The sequence below is a fragment of the Remersonia thermophila genome, chromosome 2, assembly GCF_042764415.1.
Source record: "Remersonia thermophila strain ATCC 22073 chromosome 2, whole genome shotgun sequence".
NCBI lineage: Eukaryota > Fungi > Ascomycota > Sordariomycetes > Sordariales > Chaetomiaceae > Remersonia > Remersonia thermophila.
Window position 1 is genome coordinate 1,370,870 of NC_092218.1, and position 17,060 is coordinate 1,387,929.

Consider the following 17,060-nt stretch of genomic DNA (forward strand, 5'->3'; position numbering starts at 1 on the left):
CTAGTACCATACTATAGTACAATATGCACGCAGCACTAATAGTGGTATGTTTGCGAGAATGAAAGGGCGACGCCACACTCGAGGCTGGCTGGCTGGCATTTGTGGACCAAGGAATGTGGCTGGTGATGACCAAGAGGGAAAGTGGGGCACCCAGCCGTGAGCTTCAGCCTCCCCGTCACGTCAGGTCCCGCCTCGCCGCAGGCAGACCAATCTGACGTGGGCCTTGGCGTGGGTCTTGGCATGGGCCTTGTCCTTGGTCCCTTGTCCTTGGTCCCTTGTGCTGGTCCTGCGCCTGCGTCTTTGGTCATTGTCCCGCCGTTGGAAACCCAGCATCACCACCACCACCACCAACAACAACAACACAACAACCACCTGCAACGCCAACGTCCATCTCGGCGTCAACCAGCCACCATCGGCACCCGCTCCTTCGGCCTCTCTTCCGCCCACGTTTCCCGACTCGTCCCATTGCCAGCCCGACCCTCGGTAATTCATTCGCCAGCCCTGCGCATCCAGATCCAGCTACCTCCCGACCCAACCAAGCTCCCTTGTAACCCTCACCACCCGCCACCATGGCCGAGGCCGCGTTCAAGCCCGAAAGGGACTACACAAAAGAGGCCGACAAGCTGATCCCCGAGGCCCAGGATCTCGCAAAGGTAACCTGCCCTACCCTGCCTGCTTCTCCGTCACCACCGCCCCCTCCCCCTCCGTCGCCCCTCGCTCGCCCCTCGCTCACCCCTCCTCCTCCTCCTCCTCCAGACAGACATCCACGCCGCCATCGACAAGCTCGCCGTCCTCGAGAAGCAAGCCCGCCAGGCCTCCGATCTCGCCACCACATCACGAGTCCTCATCGCCATCGTCACAATCTGCAAGAATGCCGGCAACTGGTCCCTCCTCGGCGACCAGACCCTGGTCCTCTCCAAGAAGCACGGCCAGCTCAAGCAGGCCATCACCAAGATGGTCCAGACCGTCATGGGCTTCCTCGACGACACCCCCAACCTCGACACCAAGCTGGCCGTGATTGAGACGCTGCGCACCGTCACCGAGGGCAAGATCTTTGTCGAGGTCGAGCGGGCTCGCGTGACAAAGATCCTCTCGGACATCAAAAAGTCGCAGGGCGACCTCAAGGGCGCCGCCGCCACCCTGTGCGAGCTGCAGGTCGAGACCTTTGGGTCCATGGCCCGCCGCGAAAAGGTCGAGTTCATCCTCGAGCAGGTCGCCCTCTGCATCGACATTGGCGACTGGACCCAGGCCGGCATCCTCAGCCGCAAGATCAGCACCCGCTACCTCGCCCGCAAGCCCAAGAAGACGGCCGAGCAGCTCGAAAAGGAGAAGAAGGAGCGCGAGAAGAAGGGCAAGCTCGAGCCCGAGCCCCAGCCCGAGGCCGACGACGACGTCACGGACCTCAAGCTGCGCTACTACAGGCAGCAGATCCTCTTGGCTCAGCACGACGCCAAGTACCTGGACGTGTGCAAGCACTACCGGCAGGTGCTGGACACCGAGGCCATCGAGAACAACCCGGAGCAGCTGCGCTTCGTACGTGAACTTTTCCCTTTTCTTTTTTTTTTTTTTTTTTTTTTTTTCGCTTTCCCGAGCTCTGCTCTCCTCTCCCCTCTGCTCCGGCCCGATTCTAAACCCTCCCGGCCCCTCTAGGTCCTCCAAAGAGTCATCTACTTCATCATCCTCGCCCCGCACGACAACGAGCAGCACGACCTGCTCCACCGCATCCACAAGGACTCGCGCAACTCGATGGTGCCCGAGGACGCCGAGCTGCTGCGCCTCTTTACCGTCCACGAGCTGATGCGCTGGCCCGAGGTGGCGCGCGTCTTCGGCCCGCACCTGCTCGCCACCGACGTCTTCGACTCGGCCCCCGGGCAGTCGGCCGACGCGCAGGCCCACGAGCGCTGGCAGGACCTGCGCAAGCGCGTCATCGAGCACAACGTGCGCGTCATTGCAAAGTACTACACGCGCATCCGCATGGACCGCCTCACCCAGCTGCTCGACCTGACCGAGGACGAGACGGAAAAGTACATTAGCGAGCTCGTCACGGCCAAGACGGTCTACGCAAAGATCGACCGCCCCGCCCGCATCGTCAGCTTCGCCAAGCCCCGCGACGCCGACGACATCCTCAACGAGTGGAGCTTCAACATGAAGAGCCTGCTCGGCCTGCTCGAGAGGATCGATCACCTCATCACCAAGGAGGAGATGATGGCGCGCATCCAGCAGCCCAGCGGCGCAAAGTCCAAGAAGGGAAAGGAGGCGAAAAAGACGGCGGCGCGTTGAAGACGAGGAGGGAGCGGGAAGGGAGAGCCGGGGTAGGAGTAGAGAGGGAGGGGGGGGCAGGGGCCAGGGGGAAAGCGAGAAGGCGAGAAGGCGAGAAGAGAGCCCCAAGGGCGAGCGTGAAGAGGTATCACGAGCGTTGAGGGGGCACGTAACGGAGCTGCTTTTCTGGGCTGTACAACGAAATGACCCCCCCCCCCTCCCTGGCCTAGCTTGCCATGGCATATCTACTCTACCGACCTAGCGGGTGGTGCACCGTCTGCCCACCAGCCCAAAGGGCGGGGGGGTAAGGAAATACAACAACGGTCGGCTTGAACTACACTAGGTCCCCCATGCTGCGCCGTGCCTCTCGTTCCTATGCTTGCGTGGGAATGCGTTTGTACCAAGCATATCTATATCTAGGTGCCTAGGTATATAGATATATAATGATGTCTAAAACCCCGGGGGTATCCTCTCTCGCGCGCGCCGTAATAACCAAGCCAAGGCAAAAAAGAAGAAGAAAAAAAACAGCCACGCCATGCCGCGCCGTAACCGTACCGTACCATGCCATTTCCGTATCCAGACCGCCCACGCCGTGTCATGCAGCGCCGTTCCCAGCCAGCCATGCGGTTCTGTTCTCTCATGGGCTGCCCCCCTGCCTGGCCGCGAATCCTCCGTCTTGCATCAACCAAAAATAAGAGCCTCCCAGGTACCCTATAGCTACCCCGGCAGATAGACACCGATACCGGCCCGTCGCCATCGTCTTGGCGGTCGTCGTCGTCGCCGTCGCCGTCATCCTCATCCTCATCCTCCTCATCGTCATCATAAATGATGAGCTTCTACGAACCCCACCAATCTTCCTCGCCGCACCATCATCTCGAACAAGCCGTCAAAGACGCGACCCTCGCCATGACGCCCCGCATCCGGTCCAGCAGCTCGGGCATGCGATACGGCTTGACGAGCACGTCGTCGCACCCTGCGTCGCGCGCCTCGACGATCTGCTCGAGCCGGGCGTTGGCGCTGACGGCGATGATGGGGATGCGCCCGCCCGCGATGACGCCGCGGCGCTCGAGATCGCGGATGGCGCGCGTGCACGTGAGCCCGTCTTGGATGGGCATCTCAATGTCCATGAGGATGATGGAGAGGGGGAAGGGGGGGCTAGGGGTGCTAGAGGTGGCGGCGCCGGCAGCGGCGGCGCGCTTGTTGGCGTCGCCGATTTTCCCCTTCTTGAGGTTTCCACCGCCCATCCCCCCCTTGACGGCACCGCCAACCTCGCCTTCCTCCTTCTCCGGCATGCCCGCGAACCGGTCCGTCCTCTTCAGCTTCTCCAAGCATTCCAGCCCGTGATTCGCCACATCCACCGTGAACCCCATGCTCAGCAGCCCGCGTCTCGTAATCTGCTGGTTGATCAGGTTGTCCTCCACGACAAGCACCCCGCGAATGGGAGGGGCCGCCATCGCAGCCACCGAACTTGAAACGGGGCGCATCTGAATCGAGGTGACGGCACGACGCATCAGGGATCGCGTTGGTAACTGGGCCGTGGGGGAGCTGGGGGTGGAGGCGGAGGCGGAGGCGGAGGCGGAGGCTAGGTTGGCGCTAGGGAAGGGGGTGTTGATGGCGCCGTTTGTTTCTGCCATGTTGTCGCCGTTGTTAAGTCTGGCGGCGGCGGCGGTGGCCGGGTCGTTGTTTGTGCTGGCGTTGCCGTTACTCAGGTGGATGCTGCTGCTGCTGCTGCTGCTGCTGCTCCCGCCGCCGCCAACACCATGCAAGCCACACCCGCAGCTAACGCTCAGCCTCTTCACGCTCCCACGCCGGCCGGAGCTGTTGGAGCTCAGGCGCAAGCTAGAAAGGGCGGCGCACTCCTCGCTCTCCTCCACCGCGCGGCTCAGCGCCTCGGCCTCGAGGATGGCTTCCTCGGTCGGACGATACGCCTCGATGTAAAAGGCAAACGTGCTGCCGACCCCAGGCTGGCTGGCAACGCCAATCGAGCCGTTTTGCAGCTCCGTCAGTCGGCGGCTGATGAACAGGCCCAGCCCAGAGCCGCCGTACTTGACGTGCGTGCGGCTCGAGGCCTGCACGAAGCGCTGAAAGAGGCTATTTTTCTCCTCCTCGGTGAGGCCTTCGCCCGTGTCCTCGACCTCGAACATGAGGTAGACCGGGCTGGCGCGGTTGGCAGGCGCTGAGCGGTGGTGGTGGTGGTGGGTCTGGTCAGAGGAGCGGTGGGAGGGCGGGATAAACGAGACCTTGCTGCTGGCCTCGGTCGGCCTCGTCAAGCTCGCGCGAACGGCCACGGTAACGTTGCGGGTAGGGCCCGTCTTTGTGAACTTTAGGGCGTTGGTCAACAGATTAATGAGGACCTGCTTGAGCCTTGACGGATCAAAGTCGAGATACTTGATGCCAAGCTCGTGGTAGCACGGGTCGACCACCATGCTGAGGTTGATGTCGACGCGGCGGGCCTCGACCTCGAACATCTTGAGCGCCTCCTTGACCATCTTGATGGGGTCGACCGTGACGCGCGTGATGGAGATGAGGCTCGAGTCCAGCTTGGACATGGTAAGGATGTCGTCGACGATGCGCTTCTGGTGCTGGGCGCACGTGACGATGGTCTCGGCGTTGTCGATGCCGCTCTCGACCAGCTCGCGCACCTCGGCGATCCAGTCTTGGTCGACGGCGGCGCTCCCTCCCGCGGCGGCGGGGATGGCATCGGTGCCTTCCTCGCCGAGGAGCTCCTGGACGCGCGAGAGGGTGGCCGTGATGGCGTCGGCGCAGTGGAGGATGGCGCTCAGGGGGTTGCGCATCTCGTGGGACGTCATGTCGATAAAGTTCTCCTGCTGGCGCTTGGACTCGATGGCCTCCTCCTTGCGCTCCTTTTCCCGGTTGAGCTGCCACCTTTGCAGCGACACGTCGCTCAGGCAGCCCATGAAGCTCTTGATGGTGCCGTCGCTGGAGCGCACGGGCATCATGGTGGCCTGGACCGAGCGGGGGACGACCACGGTGTCGCCGGAGCCGTCCTCGGCGGCCCACGTGGTGTTGAGGCGGACCTCGACGGTCTGGACCTTGTCCTCCTTGACCATCTTGGCCAGCTTTTCGTAGAGCAGCGCGTGGTCGTCCTTTCGGACGCACATGTCCCAGGGTCGAATGTCGACGACGGCAGGGTCGACCTTGGGCAGGCCGCACATCTCGAAGAAGACCTTGTTGGCGCCCAGAAGGCGGCCGTCCAGGTCCATGTCGTACATGCCGACCGTGGCGTACTCGGCCATGCGCTTGAGGTTTTGCGCTTGCTGGGCGCGTCTCATGGCCTCCTCGGCGGTGAGTTTGCTGATGTCGTTAGCGCAAAAGAAAAGGAAAAAAAAAAAAAAAAAAGGAAAAAAAGGAAAAAAAGACGGAGGAGGAGGGGGGGTTGAGGCTTGGCTTACTGCGTCGTAACGTCGGTGACGCAGGTCAAGACCCTGACGAGGCTGCCGTCGGGGCCGTACTCGGCGCGGGCGGTGGCCAGGACGTGGCGCTCGGATCGGTCTTGGTGGGGGACCAAGTCGAGACGGGGCCTCTCGTAGGTTGGCGATGCGTCGGCCTCGGCGCCGTTGGGTTGATGGGGGTGGGGCGTGGCCGGGCGAAGCGGCCGCTTGACGCGGAACTCGAACTGGACGTTGCGGGTATTTTTGAGCTCCTGATATTTGGCGCAGACGAGGTCGTGGTCTTCGTCCTTGACGCACGAGAGGAAGGCCTTGATGGAGATGGGCTCGGGGCCCGGGGCGAGGCCCGTGATCTCGTACCAGGCGTCGTTGGCGTACGTGATGTTGTCGCGGTGGTCGCCAAAGCACATGCCGACGGGGACGACCTCGGCGACGGCCTTGAACATCTGCATCGACTCGGCGGCCTCCTTGGTCTGGGCGGCGAGCTCCTTCTCGAGCCTGGCCTGGTCGAAGGCGGCCTGCTCGGCCGCGGTGCGGCCGCGGCGGGCCTCCTCCTCGAGCAGCACGACCGAGGCGAGCGTGGTGGCCAGCTTCTGGCCGAGCAGGGAGATGAACTGGCGGTAGTCGTTGCCGTAAGGGCGACGGGGGTTGAGGCCGAGGAGCAGGAAGCCCATGGCGTTTTCGTCCTTGGTGGGGCGGATGGGGCAGATGACGGCGGCGTGGCAGGGGTCGCCGAAGCCGCGCCAGCGCAGGCCGTGGAGCAGCGAGGCGGGCAGGGTGCCGTCGGCGACGCGCAGCCGAGCGGGGTGCTGATCCTCGAGGGCGGCCGAGATGGACGAGGACAGGGGGCCGGCGTCGGTGCGCAGGCGGATGGACTCGGGGGCGATGGGGTGGCCGTCCGGGACGCCGAGGGCGCCGCGGAGGCGGCATATCTTGGCGGGCCCGTGGCCGGGAGGCGGGTCGGGGTCGTCGTGGACGGCGTAGAGGATGGCCAGGGGGATGTCGTACGAGGGCTCGACGGTGGCGAGCTTCCGGATGGCGAGGTCCCAGTAGCTGTCGACGTCGCGGGCGGCGAGGAGCGCCTCGCCCAGGTCGACGAGCATCTTCATGCGACGCTCCCAGAGGCGGACGCTGGTGGTCTCGGCGACGGGGTGCATGAAGCCGAGAACCTCGTCGCCCTCGACGATGGGGATCAGGGACCACTTGAGATACGTCTCCTCGAGGCGCGGAGGGCCGGCGTGGTCGTCGGGGTTGGGGTCGCGCTCGACAAAGAAGCGCCACTCGTCCTCGACGGGGCCGCGGTGCAGAGGCGACCTCATGCCTTGCATCATGTCCCTCAGGCGCTGGCCGGCCTCGGCCCACGTGTTCTCGACGGGCATGCCGAGCATGGAGGGGTGCTTGGCGCCGCACAGCTTGCTGAAGGCCTCGTTGTAGACGGTGATGTACGAGGGGCCCCAGTACAGGGCGATGGGGCGGCTGTCGACGAGGATCTGGTTGAACGTCTCGTCCAGCTTGCGGGGCCATCTGCTCATGGGGCCGAGGGGGGTGGCGGCCCAGTCAACGCTGCCGATGTCGTCCAGAAACGGGCGATGCTCTGAGGCAAGTCAGCGACCGAGGAGAGAGGAGACGAGAGGAAAAAAAAAAAAAAAAAGGAAGCGGGCCCAAGCCCGGCGGCGGCGTACCGGACGCGATGTCGGGGAGGATCCATCCGGGGTCCGAGATGGCGCGGCCCAGCGACCGGACCGAATCGGCGGCCGACGACAGGGAGGAGGCCGGGCGCTTCGGAGGGGTGGCCATGTGGGAAGGGCGGGGCTCGGCGGCATCGAGAAGCAGCTTGCGCAGCGGGCGGGAACCGGGGGCTTGCTCGTTGGCGCTGATGACCACCATGTGCCGGTGGACGACGGAGCGGGTCCAGTACATGTTGGAGAAGGACAAGAAGGCGCGGGCCCGGGAGACGACGGAGGAGGAAGCGGAAGCCGGGTCAGGGGCCGGGACGGCCGAAGGGGCCGAAGAGGCCGAAGCGCCCGTGATCCATGACCACAGGGGCGCCGCGTCGTCGCCGTCGGTGGTGATGAGGTCGAGCAAGGCGGGATCGGCGGCCAAGGAGGGATTGGCATACACGACGGCGGGGGGATGGGGAGACAGGGCGACGATGAAGGAGGGCCGGGGGTCGGCCTCGAGGAGGTCGATGATGCTCAGGTCGACGAAGGAGGGATACATGATGGGGCAGCGAAGGCGAGGGCGAGAAGGTGGTGGTCGGCCGTCATCCGCATCGACGAGGGGCAGGTCCAAGGACGCACCGCATGTTCTGCCGGGGTGAAGCGACCGTAAGACCACGGGGCACGTCGGGAGGATGGAGGAGGAGGAGGAGGAGGAGGAGGAGGAGGGAGGATGCCGGATGCTCCAATCGTTGACGGATGGGTGACACAAGCCGAAAGTCTGGCACGGCACGGACGGGTTGGCACCACGTACCTAGGTCGTGAACAACCTGAGCCACCCGGAGGACGTGGAAGGATGCGCAACGGCAGCGGGCACAATGCAAAGTTCTCGAAGGGCCAAAGCAACCTTCCTAGGTACCTAGGTGGTGAAAAGTGGGCAACCTGACTGGAACCTGGAACCTGGGGAAGCCCTGGGGAAGCCCTGGGGAAGCCCTGGGGAGCCCCAACCGGACCGGGACTTTTTTTGATCGACGGCCCGACCTGGTAGGGACCTCAGGTTGCCAAAGCACCGGCGCCTGGGGGAGGGGGAGGGGGAGGGGGAGGGACCTTGACCCTTTACCTTTTCCTCAGCAAGGGTGATGCTAGAAAGGCCCAAAGTGAGGTAAGCTAGGTCAGGTAAGGTTCCGGTATGGAGGTTTGGCGTCGGGATGCTGCGGCGGTGACCCAGTGCAGCGCAGCGCAGCGCACTAAGGTGGGAATCGGGAATCGGGAATCGGGGATCCTGAAACCTGGAGCCTGGAACCTGGAACCTGGAAGAACCTGGGACATGTGGAAATCCGGATGGACGACGACGGGCTGACCTACTTACAAAGCCACAGGGCTCCACCGCACCTACTGTGTACTGCGTACTATAGTCCGAGAGTATTGCAGTTCAGGGTAGGTAACGTTAGGTGGGGTTCCCCCGGCTCCTTCCGATCATGCACTTGTTTGTACTCGCAGGGCAGGCAGGGCAGGCAGAGCAGGCAGAGCAGGCAGGCAAGGCAGGCAGGGCAGCGTGGGGGGTGGGCGGCTCCATCCCTCCCGGTCACTTGTCTCGGCTGCTGGCCCGGGGAAGGAAGGGGGACAACAAATGCAGGCGTCGGCAGGCGGGCAGGCAGGTAGGTGCGCGGGTCAGTGTGCGGGCCAGTATGCGGGCAAGTGCCCCCGTGGCGCGGCTACCCTATGACGACAGCGGGAGGAGGGGGGGGGGGGGGGGGGGGGGAAGATACCGATTCAGCGGGAATTCTAGTACGAAAACGGTACTGGAGGAGAGTACATGTACAGCACATTTCCTCAACCTTTCTATACTCGAACTTACACGATGTCCCCTTCCCTTAGGTAACAAGAACAAATCCAACAAAAAAAAAGAAAAAAAAGAAAAAAGACAAAAAAAAAAAAAAAAGAAAACGAGAGAGCATGTCGCTTCTGCAGGTTCCAGAGTCATGCTACGCCATGCGGACTTGAACGTACGATGGCTTGCATATCACCCGTGGACATGTCACATGGGAAAGCGATGGGGGGGAGGGGAGGGGATGGGATCCACCTCGCAACTGAGAGGGTTTGGATCGACGTCCAAATTCCGTATACGAGACGGGAACTTCCACAGTACAACAATACCTGCCGTTACTTGGCGTACATCGTTCCCTACGTGCCTTTGTCCGTACCTACGGAAGAGGACGGACTGGAAGCTTCCCTCCCGCCATCCAAGTGCCAGCATTTGGGCGTGGGGTGAAGGGTGAGCCCGGGCGGGCCCTTTGTAGAAATGCTTCCTAGGTACCTAAGCCACCCACTGGCCGTTGAGGCAACTTGGGTTTCTCAGGGGTACGGTACCAGACCCCTAGGAATGTCCACCACCACCACCACCACCACCACCACGGCAGCCCAGCCCTGCGAGACAGGGTGAAGGCGGGTTCTGGCTTGATGATACGCTGAAGCTGCTGAGGTAAACGTGGTAGGTACTGCACTTTCTCGTATCTACGTAGTAGACACTAGACTCGGTCGTCGAGTGTAGCGTATAGTAACACCTCCCTAGTGGAGTGTATACCAGCAAGAAGAAAAAAAATCAAAAAAAAAAAAAAAAAAAAAAACCACCAACGGGATGGGAATCCGACCTACCTTAGCTAGGTAGAACGTTTCATGTCCTAACCAGCGGTCCCCCGCGCGCCGAGCCAGCACCAAGACCCGACCAAGACCCGACCAAGCCTGGGACCCAGCTTGCGCCGGGCCTTGGCACAATCTTACTACACAGGACACACGCCTTGTTCCTCGGCGCCAAGCGCGACCTGGCCTGGCACTGCCGTCCCCGTGGATGCCGAGCCTGCGTCCAAGACTTCCCAAGACTCCCCCCAAGACTCCAAGACTCCAACCACGCTCCGAGTCCACCAGGAATCTCTCAAATCTCCTTCCGCCGCCTTCCCCTTCCGTCCCCCGAGGCTCTCCTCCTTCGCGACGTGACCTACCTTTCCCCTCCCGCCATGCCCGTCCCCTCCGTCTGCCTCTTCGTCGCCGAACCGCCATCCTCCTCCTCGCAACACGCCTTCGCCGCCATCACCGCCATCACCGCCGTCACCGCTCCGCGCCTGACTGGCCCGTCTCCGATATGCCTTGACCTTGCTATGCCGTCGCCCGCTGACCGGCTGCTCAACGGTTCCCCTTCTCCTTGATTTCGCCCGTGGTCGCGTCCGCCGCCTGTCACGTTCCGGCATCTCTCTCTCTCCTCCTCCTCCCGCTCTCTTGCACACACCACGCTCTCGCTCTCACAGCTTCTCCCTCTCTCTTTTTCTCTGCCGTCTGGAACGGCCCTCCCAAGGGTGGTAGGACGACGCAACCAAAGAAGAGAAACGCCGAAACATGCCGCTTTTACCACGCGCCGCCGCCGCTGCCGCCGCCGCCGCCACCACCACCACCACCACAACGCCGACCGCCCTGCTGCTGCTGCTGCTGCTGCTGCTGCTCACCCTCGCCCCCGGAGCCTCGTCGCACCGCCATGTCGTCGAGCTCAGCGTGTCTCGGGCTCCCACCCCGGAGCTCCCCGGCCCGGGCCTCGCCCTCGCCCTCGCCCGCCGCGCCACCTACGCCGAGGACCTCATCAATTACATAGCCGGCGGCGGCTACTACGTCCAGGTGGCCGTCGGCAACCCGCCCCAGAACTTGACCATGCTGCTCGACACGGGCAGCAGCGACTCGTGGGTGCTGGGCCACGACGCCGACATCTGCAACAGCCCGGACCTGCAGGCCATCTACGGCTCCGGGGCCTGCATCGACACCTTCAACCCGTCCGGCAGCTCCACGGCCCGCATGATCAAGCGCGAAGGCTTCCGCATCACCTACCTCGACGGCCGCTCCGCCTCGGGCCACTACATCGCCGACGACCTGTCCATCGGCGGCGCCACGGTGCGCGCCCTGCAGATGGCCTACGTGACCCGCGCCGTGCGCACCACGGGCATCCTCGGCCTCGGCTTCAGCGTCAGCGAGCGCGCCGCCACAAAGTACCCCAACCTCATGGACGAGCTCTTCAACCAGCGCTCCATCGGCTGCAAGGCCTACTCGCTCTACCTCAACGACCGCCGCACCGACGCCGGCTCCATCCTCTTCGGCGGCGTCGACACGGACAAGTTCATCGGCACCCTCGACGTGCTGCCCCTCCAGCGGCCTCCCGGCTCCGCCCCGAGCGCCAACATCTCGTCCTTCGAGGTCGACTTTGACTCCGTCTCCCTCGCCTTCACCAACGGCACCGCCGACCTGGTCCTGTCCACCTCCCTCCTCGACCATCCCGCCCCGGCCGTGCTCGACTCGGGCTCCACCCTCTCCTACATCCCCGACAAGCTCGCCCAGCCCATCTTCTCGGCCCTCGGCGCCGTCTTCGACCCCGTCCTCAACCTCACCCTCGTCGACTGCGCCTACGCCCACGCCGACGGCGCCGCGTCGTCCCCTTCGGCGCAGGCCCCGCTGCGCCACGTCACCTTCGCCTTCCCCCCGTCCACCCGCATCCTCGTGCCCCTCTGGTCCCTCGTCCTCGACATCCTCCCGGCCGGCTACGCCCCGCCCCTCCCCGACCTTGCCGACCCCGCCACCCAGTACTGCGTCTTCGGCCTCCAGTCCACCGCCCTGCTCTCCTCCAAAGCCAGCCCCAAAAACAACAACAACGGCACCAAGGGGACCGAAGAGACACGCTACACCCTCCTCGGCGACACATTCCTCCGCTCCGCCTACGTCGTCTACGACCTGACCCACGCCCAGATCGGCCTCGCCCAGGCCAACCTCAACAGCACGAGCTCCTCGGTCGTCGAGCTCTCGGCCGACAGCGACGGCCTGCCCAAGCTGACGGGCGTCGCCGCCCAGCAGACCACCTTCACCCCGACCCCGACGGCGAGGCCCCTCGGCAACGGGCATGGCAACGGAAACGGGGCCAAGGGGGGCGAGAAGAACGCGGCCGGGAGGCGGCCCGGCGGCGACGGGGCCGGGAACCTCGCCGTCTTGGTCGGGGTGGCGTTGGTGACGGCGTTATGGACGGCGGTGGGCAGCGGGGCGTTTTTGGCGGCCAGCTTTTGTTCTTGGCCATGATGGATGAGATACCTACAGCTACGGTGTGTAATGGGTGGCAGCGGGTCTGGAGGATTCGGTGAGCTTGATGGGTCGGTGCGTGTACATTTATTTTTGTTTCTTGTTATCGCATGCTCATGGATGGACGGATGGAAACTCAACAATGGGCAAATGGATGAATGTATAGTACGCAGCACAGCGCGTGGTGTTTGGGGGGGGGGGGGGGGGGGGGGGCCAAAGAAACCCCAGCCGTGGCGTGTGGCGTGCCGAGCATGCTCGCTCACCAAGGTATCTTGTACATAATCACGGCGGGCAGTCCTATGATCGCCGTCCAGCAAAGGAAAGAAAAACAAAAGTTATTATCTGAACAGATCTGCATCCATGAAGCTCCCTCCCGCTCGTAGTCCTCAGCATGCATGATGCATACCCTGACAAGGAAAAAAAAAAAGAAAAAGAAGGAAAAAAAAAAAAGCAAGCCCATACGAGATTGCCTGCCCTTTCACTTACACATGCTTCGATATGGCTGCCGTCCAACGTTCCCACCCCCTTGCTGATGGCTCCCTCTCATCACCACCACCACAACAACAAGCCAACGATCCCAACGAGGCGCACGATGTTGTCGTGGTTGTTGTCGTTGTTGTCGTTGTTGTCGTTGCAGGGCTCGCAGCTCATGCACCAGGGGCGGCAGCACCAGCTTCCGGTAAAGGCCGAGGGCGTCACGAGAATGACAGGGACCGCGACGCTCATTTCCAAGACCCGACGAAGGGCGTGCGATGACAAGCACCGGGCGCTAGGTTGCAGATGGATGGGGATTGTCGCTGGTGTCGCTGACGGCACAGATGCCGACAATCTCGGCATCCCTCGGGAAGTCAGGCGGAGCATGCTAGGCATCATCATCATCATCGTCGTCGTCGTCGTCGTCGTCCTACGCCAGAAATTGCTCAACCCTTCACCTTCTGCTTTGGGCCTCCGGCGGGTTCACCACCTGCAATTCGCTCGAGAGAGACTCCGTGGAAACCCAAGAGGACCCAAGGTGTTGAAAGCTTCCACCATCCCTTTGCGAGCTCATTGCCTTTACATGCATGGGTCGAAGTTCAACTTCACTTCCAGATTGTGACGGAATGAAGTGGACATGCCGACTTCTGGAACAAAAACTCAACGTATGTACAGCAGCCCCAACGGCCATGTTCCCGAGCAGAACGGCATGTCGTTGCGTTCATCAAGACTTGGCAATTCCCGACCGACAAAGCTCCCACGTTGGCGCAGAGATTCTGCAGCGAAACAAGCAACGCACCCCCGGCCTAACCAACGACCCTGTTTGGCCCAGCTTCTCCAGACCATGCAAAAGAAAAAAGGGCAAAGTGAAAAAGAGCATCGGCTGGCGAGACAAGCCAGGCTGCATCAGCTTTGCTCCGGACGATGAGAGACCGATGGAAGAACCAACAAAGTCGTTGTCTTTGCCCTCGGCCACGTATCATGTTGACATACCCCTGAAAAGTTGCTTCAGCAACCGTGACGGAGACGCACTCTCGAACGGGGGTTGTAAAGCGATGCCAACACATTCATCGTAACCAGGGTTGAAAAAAAAAAAAAAACCGAATCCATCGATTACCTGGTATGTTTTAGACACAAAACGAGCTGAAAGGCTTGGTATCATGCCCCGCTGAGCCATGCCGGTCCTCGCTCATCGTCCATCTTGCACTCTCCACGGACCCTTTCCCTCGCTCAAATCATCCCTAGGTCGCGTCACGTAACCCACGGGAAACAATCCCCCCCCCCCCCCCCCCCTTCCCCCTCGCCGAAAACAAAAAGAAGCAGCCAAGAGAGAGCTACATCCTCTCAAACCTTTCCCTGGCCTTCTCCCTCGTCTTCTCCACAAAGCTCGCAAAGTCGCCCCTCGTCTTCCTCGCCGCCTCCTCCGCCGCGTCGCCCAGCTTCCCCCCTTCCGCTCCCAGCCCCACGCCGGGCGCGTACACCTCGGTGGCGATCGCCTCGGTGCGCCCCGCGCCCTCGGCGCCCAGCCCGGACCCGACCGTCCATCCCATCTTGGCGAGCATGCCCGCGCCCTTGGACTTTTTGGCTGCCGGCTCCTTGGGCTCCGCGGCGTGGGGCTCCTTTCGCTTCTCGGCGGCTGCGGCGGCGGCGGCTGCGGCGGCGGCGGCGGGCGGGAGGGGCTGCTTCGGCTGGTTGAACGCCCTCCTCCGCTCCAGGGCGCGGTCGCGGTACTGCGGCTGGGCGTACCTCGCGCGCTGGGCCTCCCAGCCGGCGCGGAACGCCGCGTCGGGCTCGAGGATGCGCATCTTGAGCCCGGCCTTTTTGAACTCGTCCGCGGCGCGGGCCCGGGCGCGCGGGTCGGCCAGCATGCGCTTGTGCAGCTCGCTCTGCTGCTCGTGCAGCCACACGAGGCGGACGTCCCGGAACCTGCGGCGGCAGAGGAGGCAGCGCAGCCGGTCCAGGTCGGCGTACGACCTGTACACGGGCAGGCGCTCGGAGCGGAGCCGGGGGACGCGGCGGACGACGGGGCGCGGCTCCCGGCCCAGGGCGGCGAGGGCGCTGGCCGCCGGCTCGCGGACCGCCGGGTCGCGGAAGAAGCCGTGGGCGCGTCCCTCGTGCTCGATGAGCAGGTCGCCGCGCGTTTGCGGGCAGGACCGCGAGTCGAGCTCGGCCTGGCTGGGCGGCTCCCAGCCGCAAGCAAGACAGCGAACGGCATCCCAGTCGGCGTACGACAGGTACTCGTCGCCGGGCTGCGGGTTGACGGGGCCGTCTGGCTCGACGTCGACGGCGTCGCGAGGCGCCAGGCGCATGGAGCCCGGCTTGAGCCCGCCGGGATCCTGGCCCGGAGCCGCGGCCGAGCCGCCGGCGTCGTCGGCTTTGGCGCCGTGGAGCTGCGCAGACGCCTTGGTCCAGAGCTGCACCTGCGGCATCAGGGCCACCTTGGGGACCGCCGGGGGTTCTTTGGAGATTTTGGGCTTCTTCGACGGACGCCCGGCCGCCGACTTGTCGTCGCTGCCGCCGGGCGGCGCGTCGTGGGCGGCGCCCGGCAACGGGTCCGCCGAGACGACGCGAACGCTAGGATACGCGCGCTCGTCCCAGTATCTCACGCGCACGGCGGGATTATAGATCGGGCTAAAGGAAAACTCGGGCTTCTCTTGGGGGGTTACGTCGAAAGCAGGAACGAAAACACCGGTGTGAATGAAGGCGACAGCGACGGGCTTGGAAGCGATTGTGAATTTGGGCGAGGCACGAAACTTGGCGACGGCGGCCACGGCGTCTTTGACCGTGGCAAACTCGGCGAAACCGTATCTCCAAGACTCGTTGGTCTTGCGGTCACGCATTAGGAAAACACGACGAAGCGAGCCAGGCTTGGCTCCGAGGCCATCGGGCCTATTCACGGGCGCTGTAGACTTGAGTTTATTGGCAGTAGAAGTAGGGGCTTCCTTTGGAGGCTCCTGATTCTCAACAAACAATTTCATTACGCCTTTTGCGAGGACCTCTTCAGTGACGGAACCTTCGAGGTCGCGTACGACGACATACTGCGATGGCGTCTGCTGCGGGCACTCGTCGGTCTCTCCGGTGAGGAACGGACCGGAGGCATGGTCGTCTTGTTGAACACGCGAGTTAGCAGGCTTCGCGCGACAGAAGAGCCCGCCGAGGGGTACCATACCAGGTCGCTCCGCTTTGCACTTAAAGCAAACAGCTCGATGGGGGTAGTTGATGATGCCGCACTGGGTCCTGTCAGCGGGTGCCCGGCAAGCAGAGATGATGCGCTGGCTGTCCGACGTACCTCGACGCACTCCCAGTCACCGTCCTCTCTCCTTGAACCGCGCGGCGCAGGATCCAGCTCGTCAGGGTACGGCTCGCGGACCGTAACGGTGACGGGGTCGGAATCCCGACCGCGGGAATCTTCAAGTCGGAAGGAAATGTCGGGGTAGTAGCGGTCCAAGAAGTGCTCGGCGTCGGAACGACGATGAAATTCCACCAGGGCGAGATAGTTGCCTGTCGACGGCAGGTTAGGAGAAGGGACCTGCGACCGGGGCCGAGGGATGATCCGACTCACCGTATTGCTGATCATGACGAAACCGAACGACCCTCACCTTGTCGCTCGAGAAATACCGGTCCCTCGTGATGTAGTCGAGGGCCCAGAGGATATCACGCTCCGTGACATCCTCGGGCAGACCCTCTAAGCAGACCACGCGCGAAGGGCCTGGTCCAGCACGATCCAGTTGACGTTCACCCCGGAGAGGATCGGAGCCCACGTGATGATGGCCTCCGGAGACGTGTCCGCCAGCAGCTGGCAGAGGACGAAGACGCCCGCCACCTGGTGGTAGGGGGAGTCTTGCATGTTGTTGATGAAGTAATTGATCCGAAGGACCAGGCTCAGCCACACCAGGCTGCCGACGAGGCGGCAGATGCGACGACGCAGGCCGGGATTGTCGAGGATCCCGACCTCCGGACCGTTGCGAAGGATCCAGGACGCCAGGTGGATCGTGGTATCGATCCCGAACAGGATAAGGCGGAACCCGCGCATTTTGTCGGTGGTCCTCAGAGTGGTATCGGTCTCTGGAGCCTCGCGAGTAGTCGCGGTCGGGATCTTGGGCGTCGTCGCCGTTGTCTTCGTCGTCGTAGTTCAGGTAATCTTGTCGGCAGGGTG

At 63.3% G+C, this 17,060-nt stretch overlaps 4 protein-coding genes across 4 annotated transcripts; 2 read left to right on the forward strand and 2 right to left on the reverse strand.

Moving 5' to 3' along the window:
• Window positions 1-569: 569 nt before the first annotated feature.
• Window positions 570-2,280, forward strand: VTJ83DRAFT_1825 (uncharacterized protein; the record flags this gene model as incomplete). Its single annotated transcript, XM_071008027.1, has 3 exons — window positions 570-653; window positions 757-1,533; window positions 1,651-2,280. The coding sequence occupies 3 exons, from the start codon at window positions 570-572 to the stop codon at window positions 2,278-2,280; spliced, it is 1,491 nt and encodes a 496-aa protein (XP_070868365.1).
• An 848-nt stretch (window positions 2,281-3,128) lies between these two features.
• Window positions 3,129-7,889, reverse strand: VTJ83DRAFT_1826 (uncharacterized protein; the record flags this gene model as incomplete). Its single annotated transcript, XM_071008028.1, has 3 exons — window positions 3,129-5,574; window positions 5,673-7,263; window positions 7,352-7,889. The coding sequence occupies 3 exons, from the start codon at window positions 7,887-7,889 to the stop codon at window positions 3,129-3,131; spliced, it is 4,575 nt and encodes a 1,524-aa protein (XP_070868366.1).
• A 2,828-nt stretch (window positions 7,890-10,717) lies between these two features.
• On the forward strand, window positions 10,718-12,430 carry VTJ83DRAFT_1827 (uncharacterized protein; the record flags this gene model as incomplete). The annotated part of the gene is made up of 1 exon (XM_071008029.1): window positions 10,718-12,430. The coding sequence occupies one exon, from the start codon at window positions 10,718-10,720 to the stop codon at window positions 12,428-12,430; it is 1,713 nt and encodes a 570-aa protein (XP_070868367.1).
• Window positions 12,431-14,238: 1,808 nt separating this feature from the next.
• Window positions 14,239-16,937, reverse strand: VTJ83DRAFT_1828 (uncharacterized protein; the record flags this gene model as incomplete). The annotated part of the gene is made up of 5 exons (XM_071008030.1): window positions 14,239-16,010; window positions 16,074-16,134; window positions 16,194-16,405; window positions 16,467-16,587; window positions 16,644-16,937. 5 exons carry the CDS (start codon window positions 16,935-16,937, stop codon window positions 14,239-14,241), a joined length of 2,460 nt encoding a protein of 819 aa, XP_070868368.1.
• Window positions 16,938-17,060: the final 123 nt, after the last annotated feature.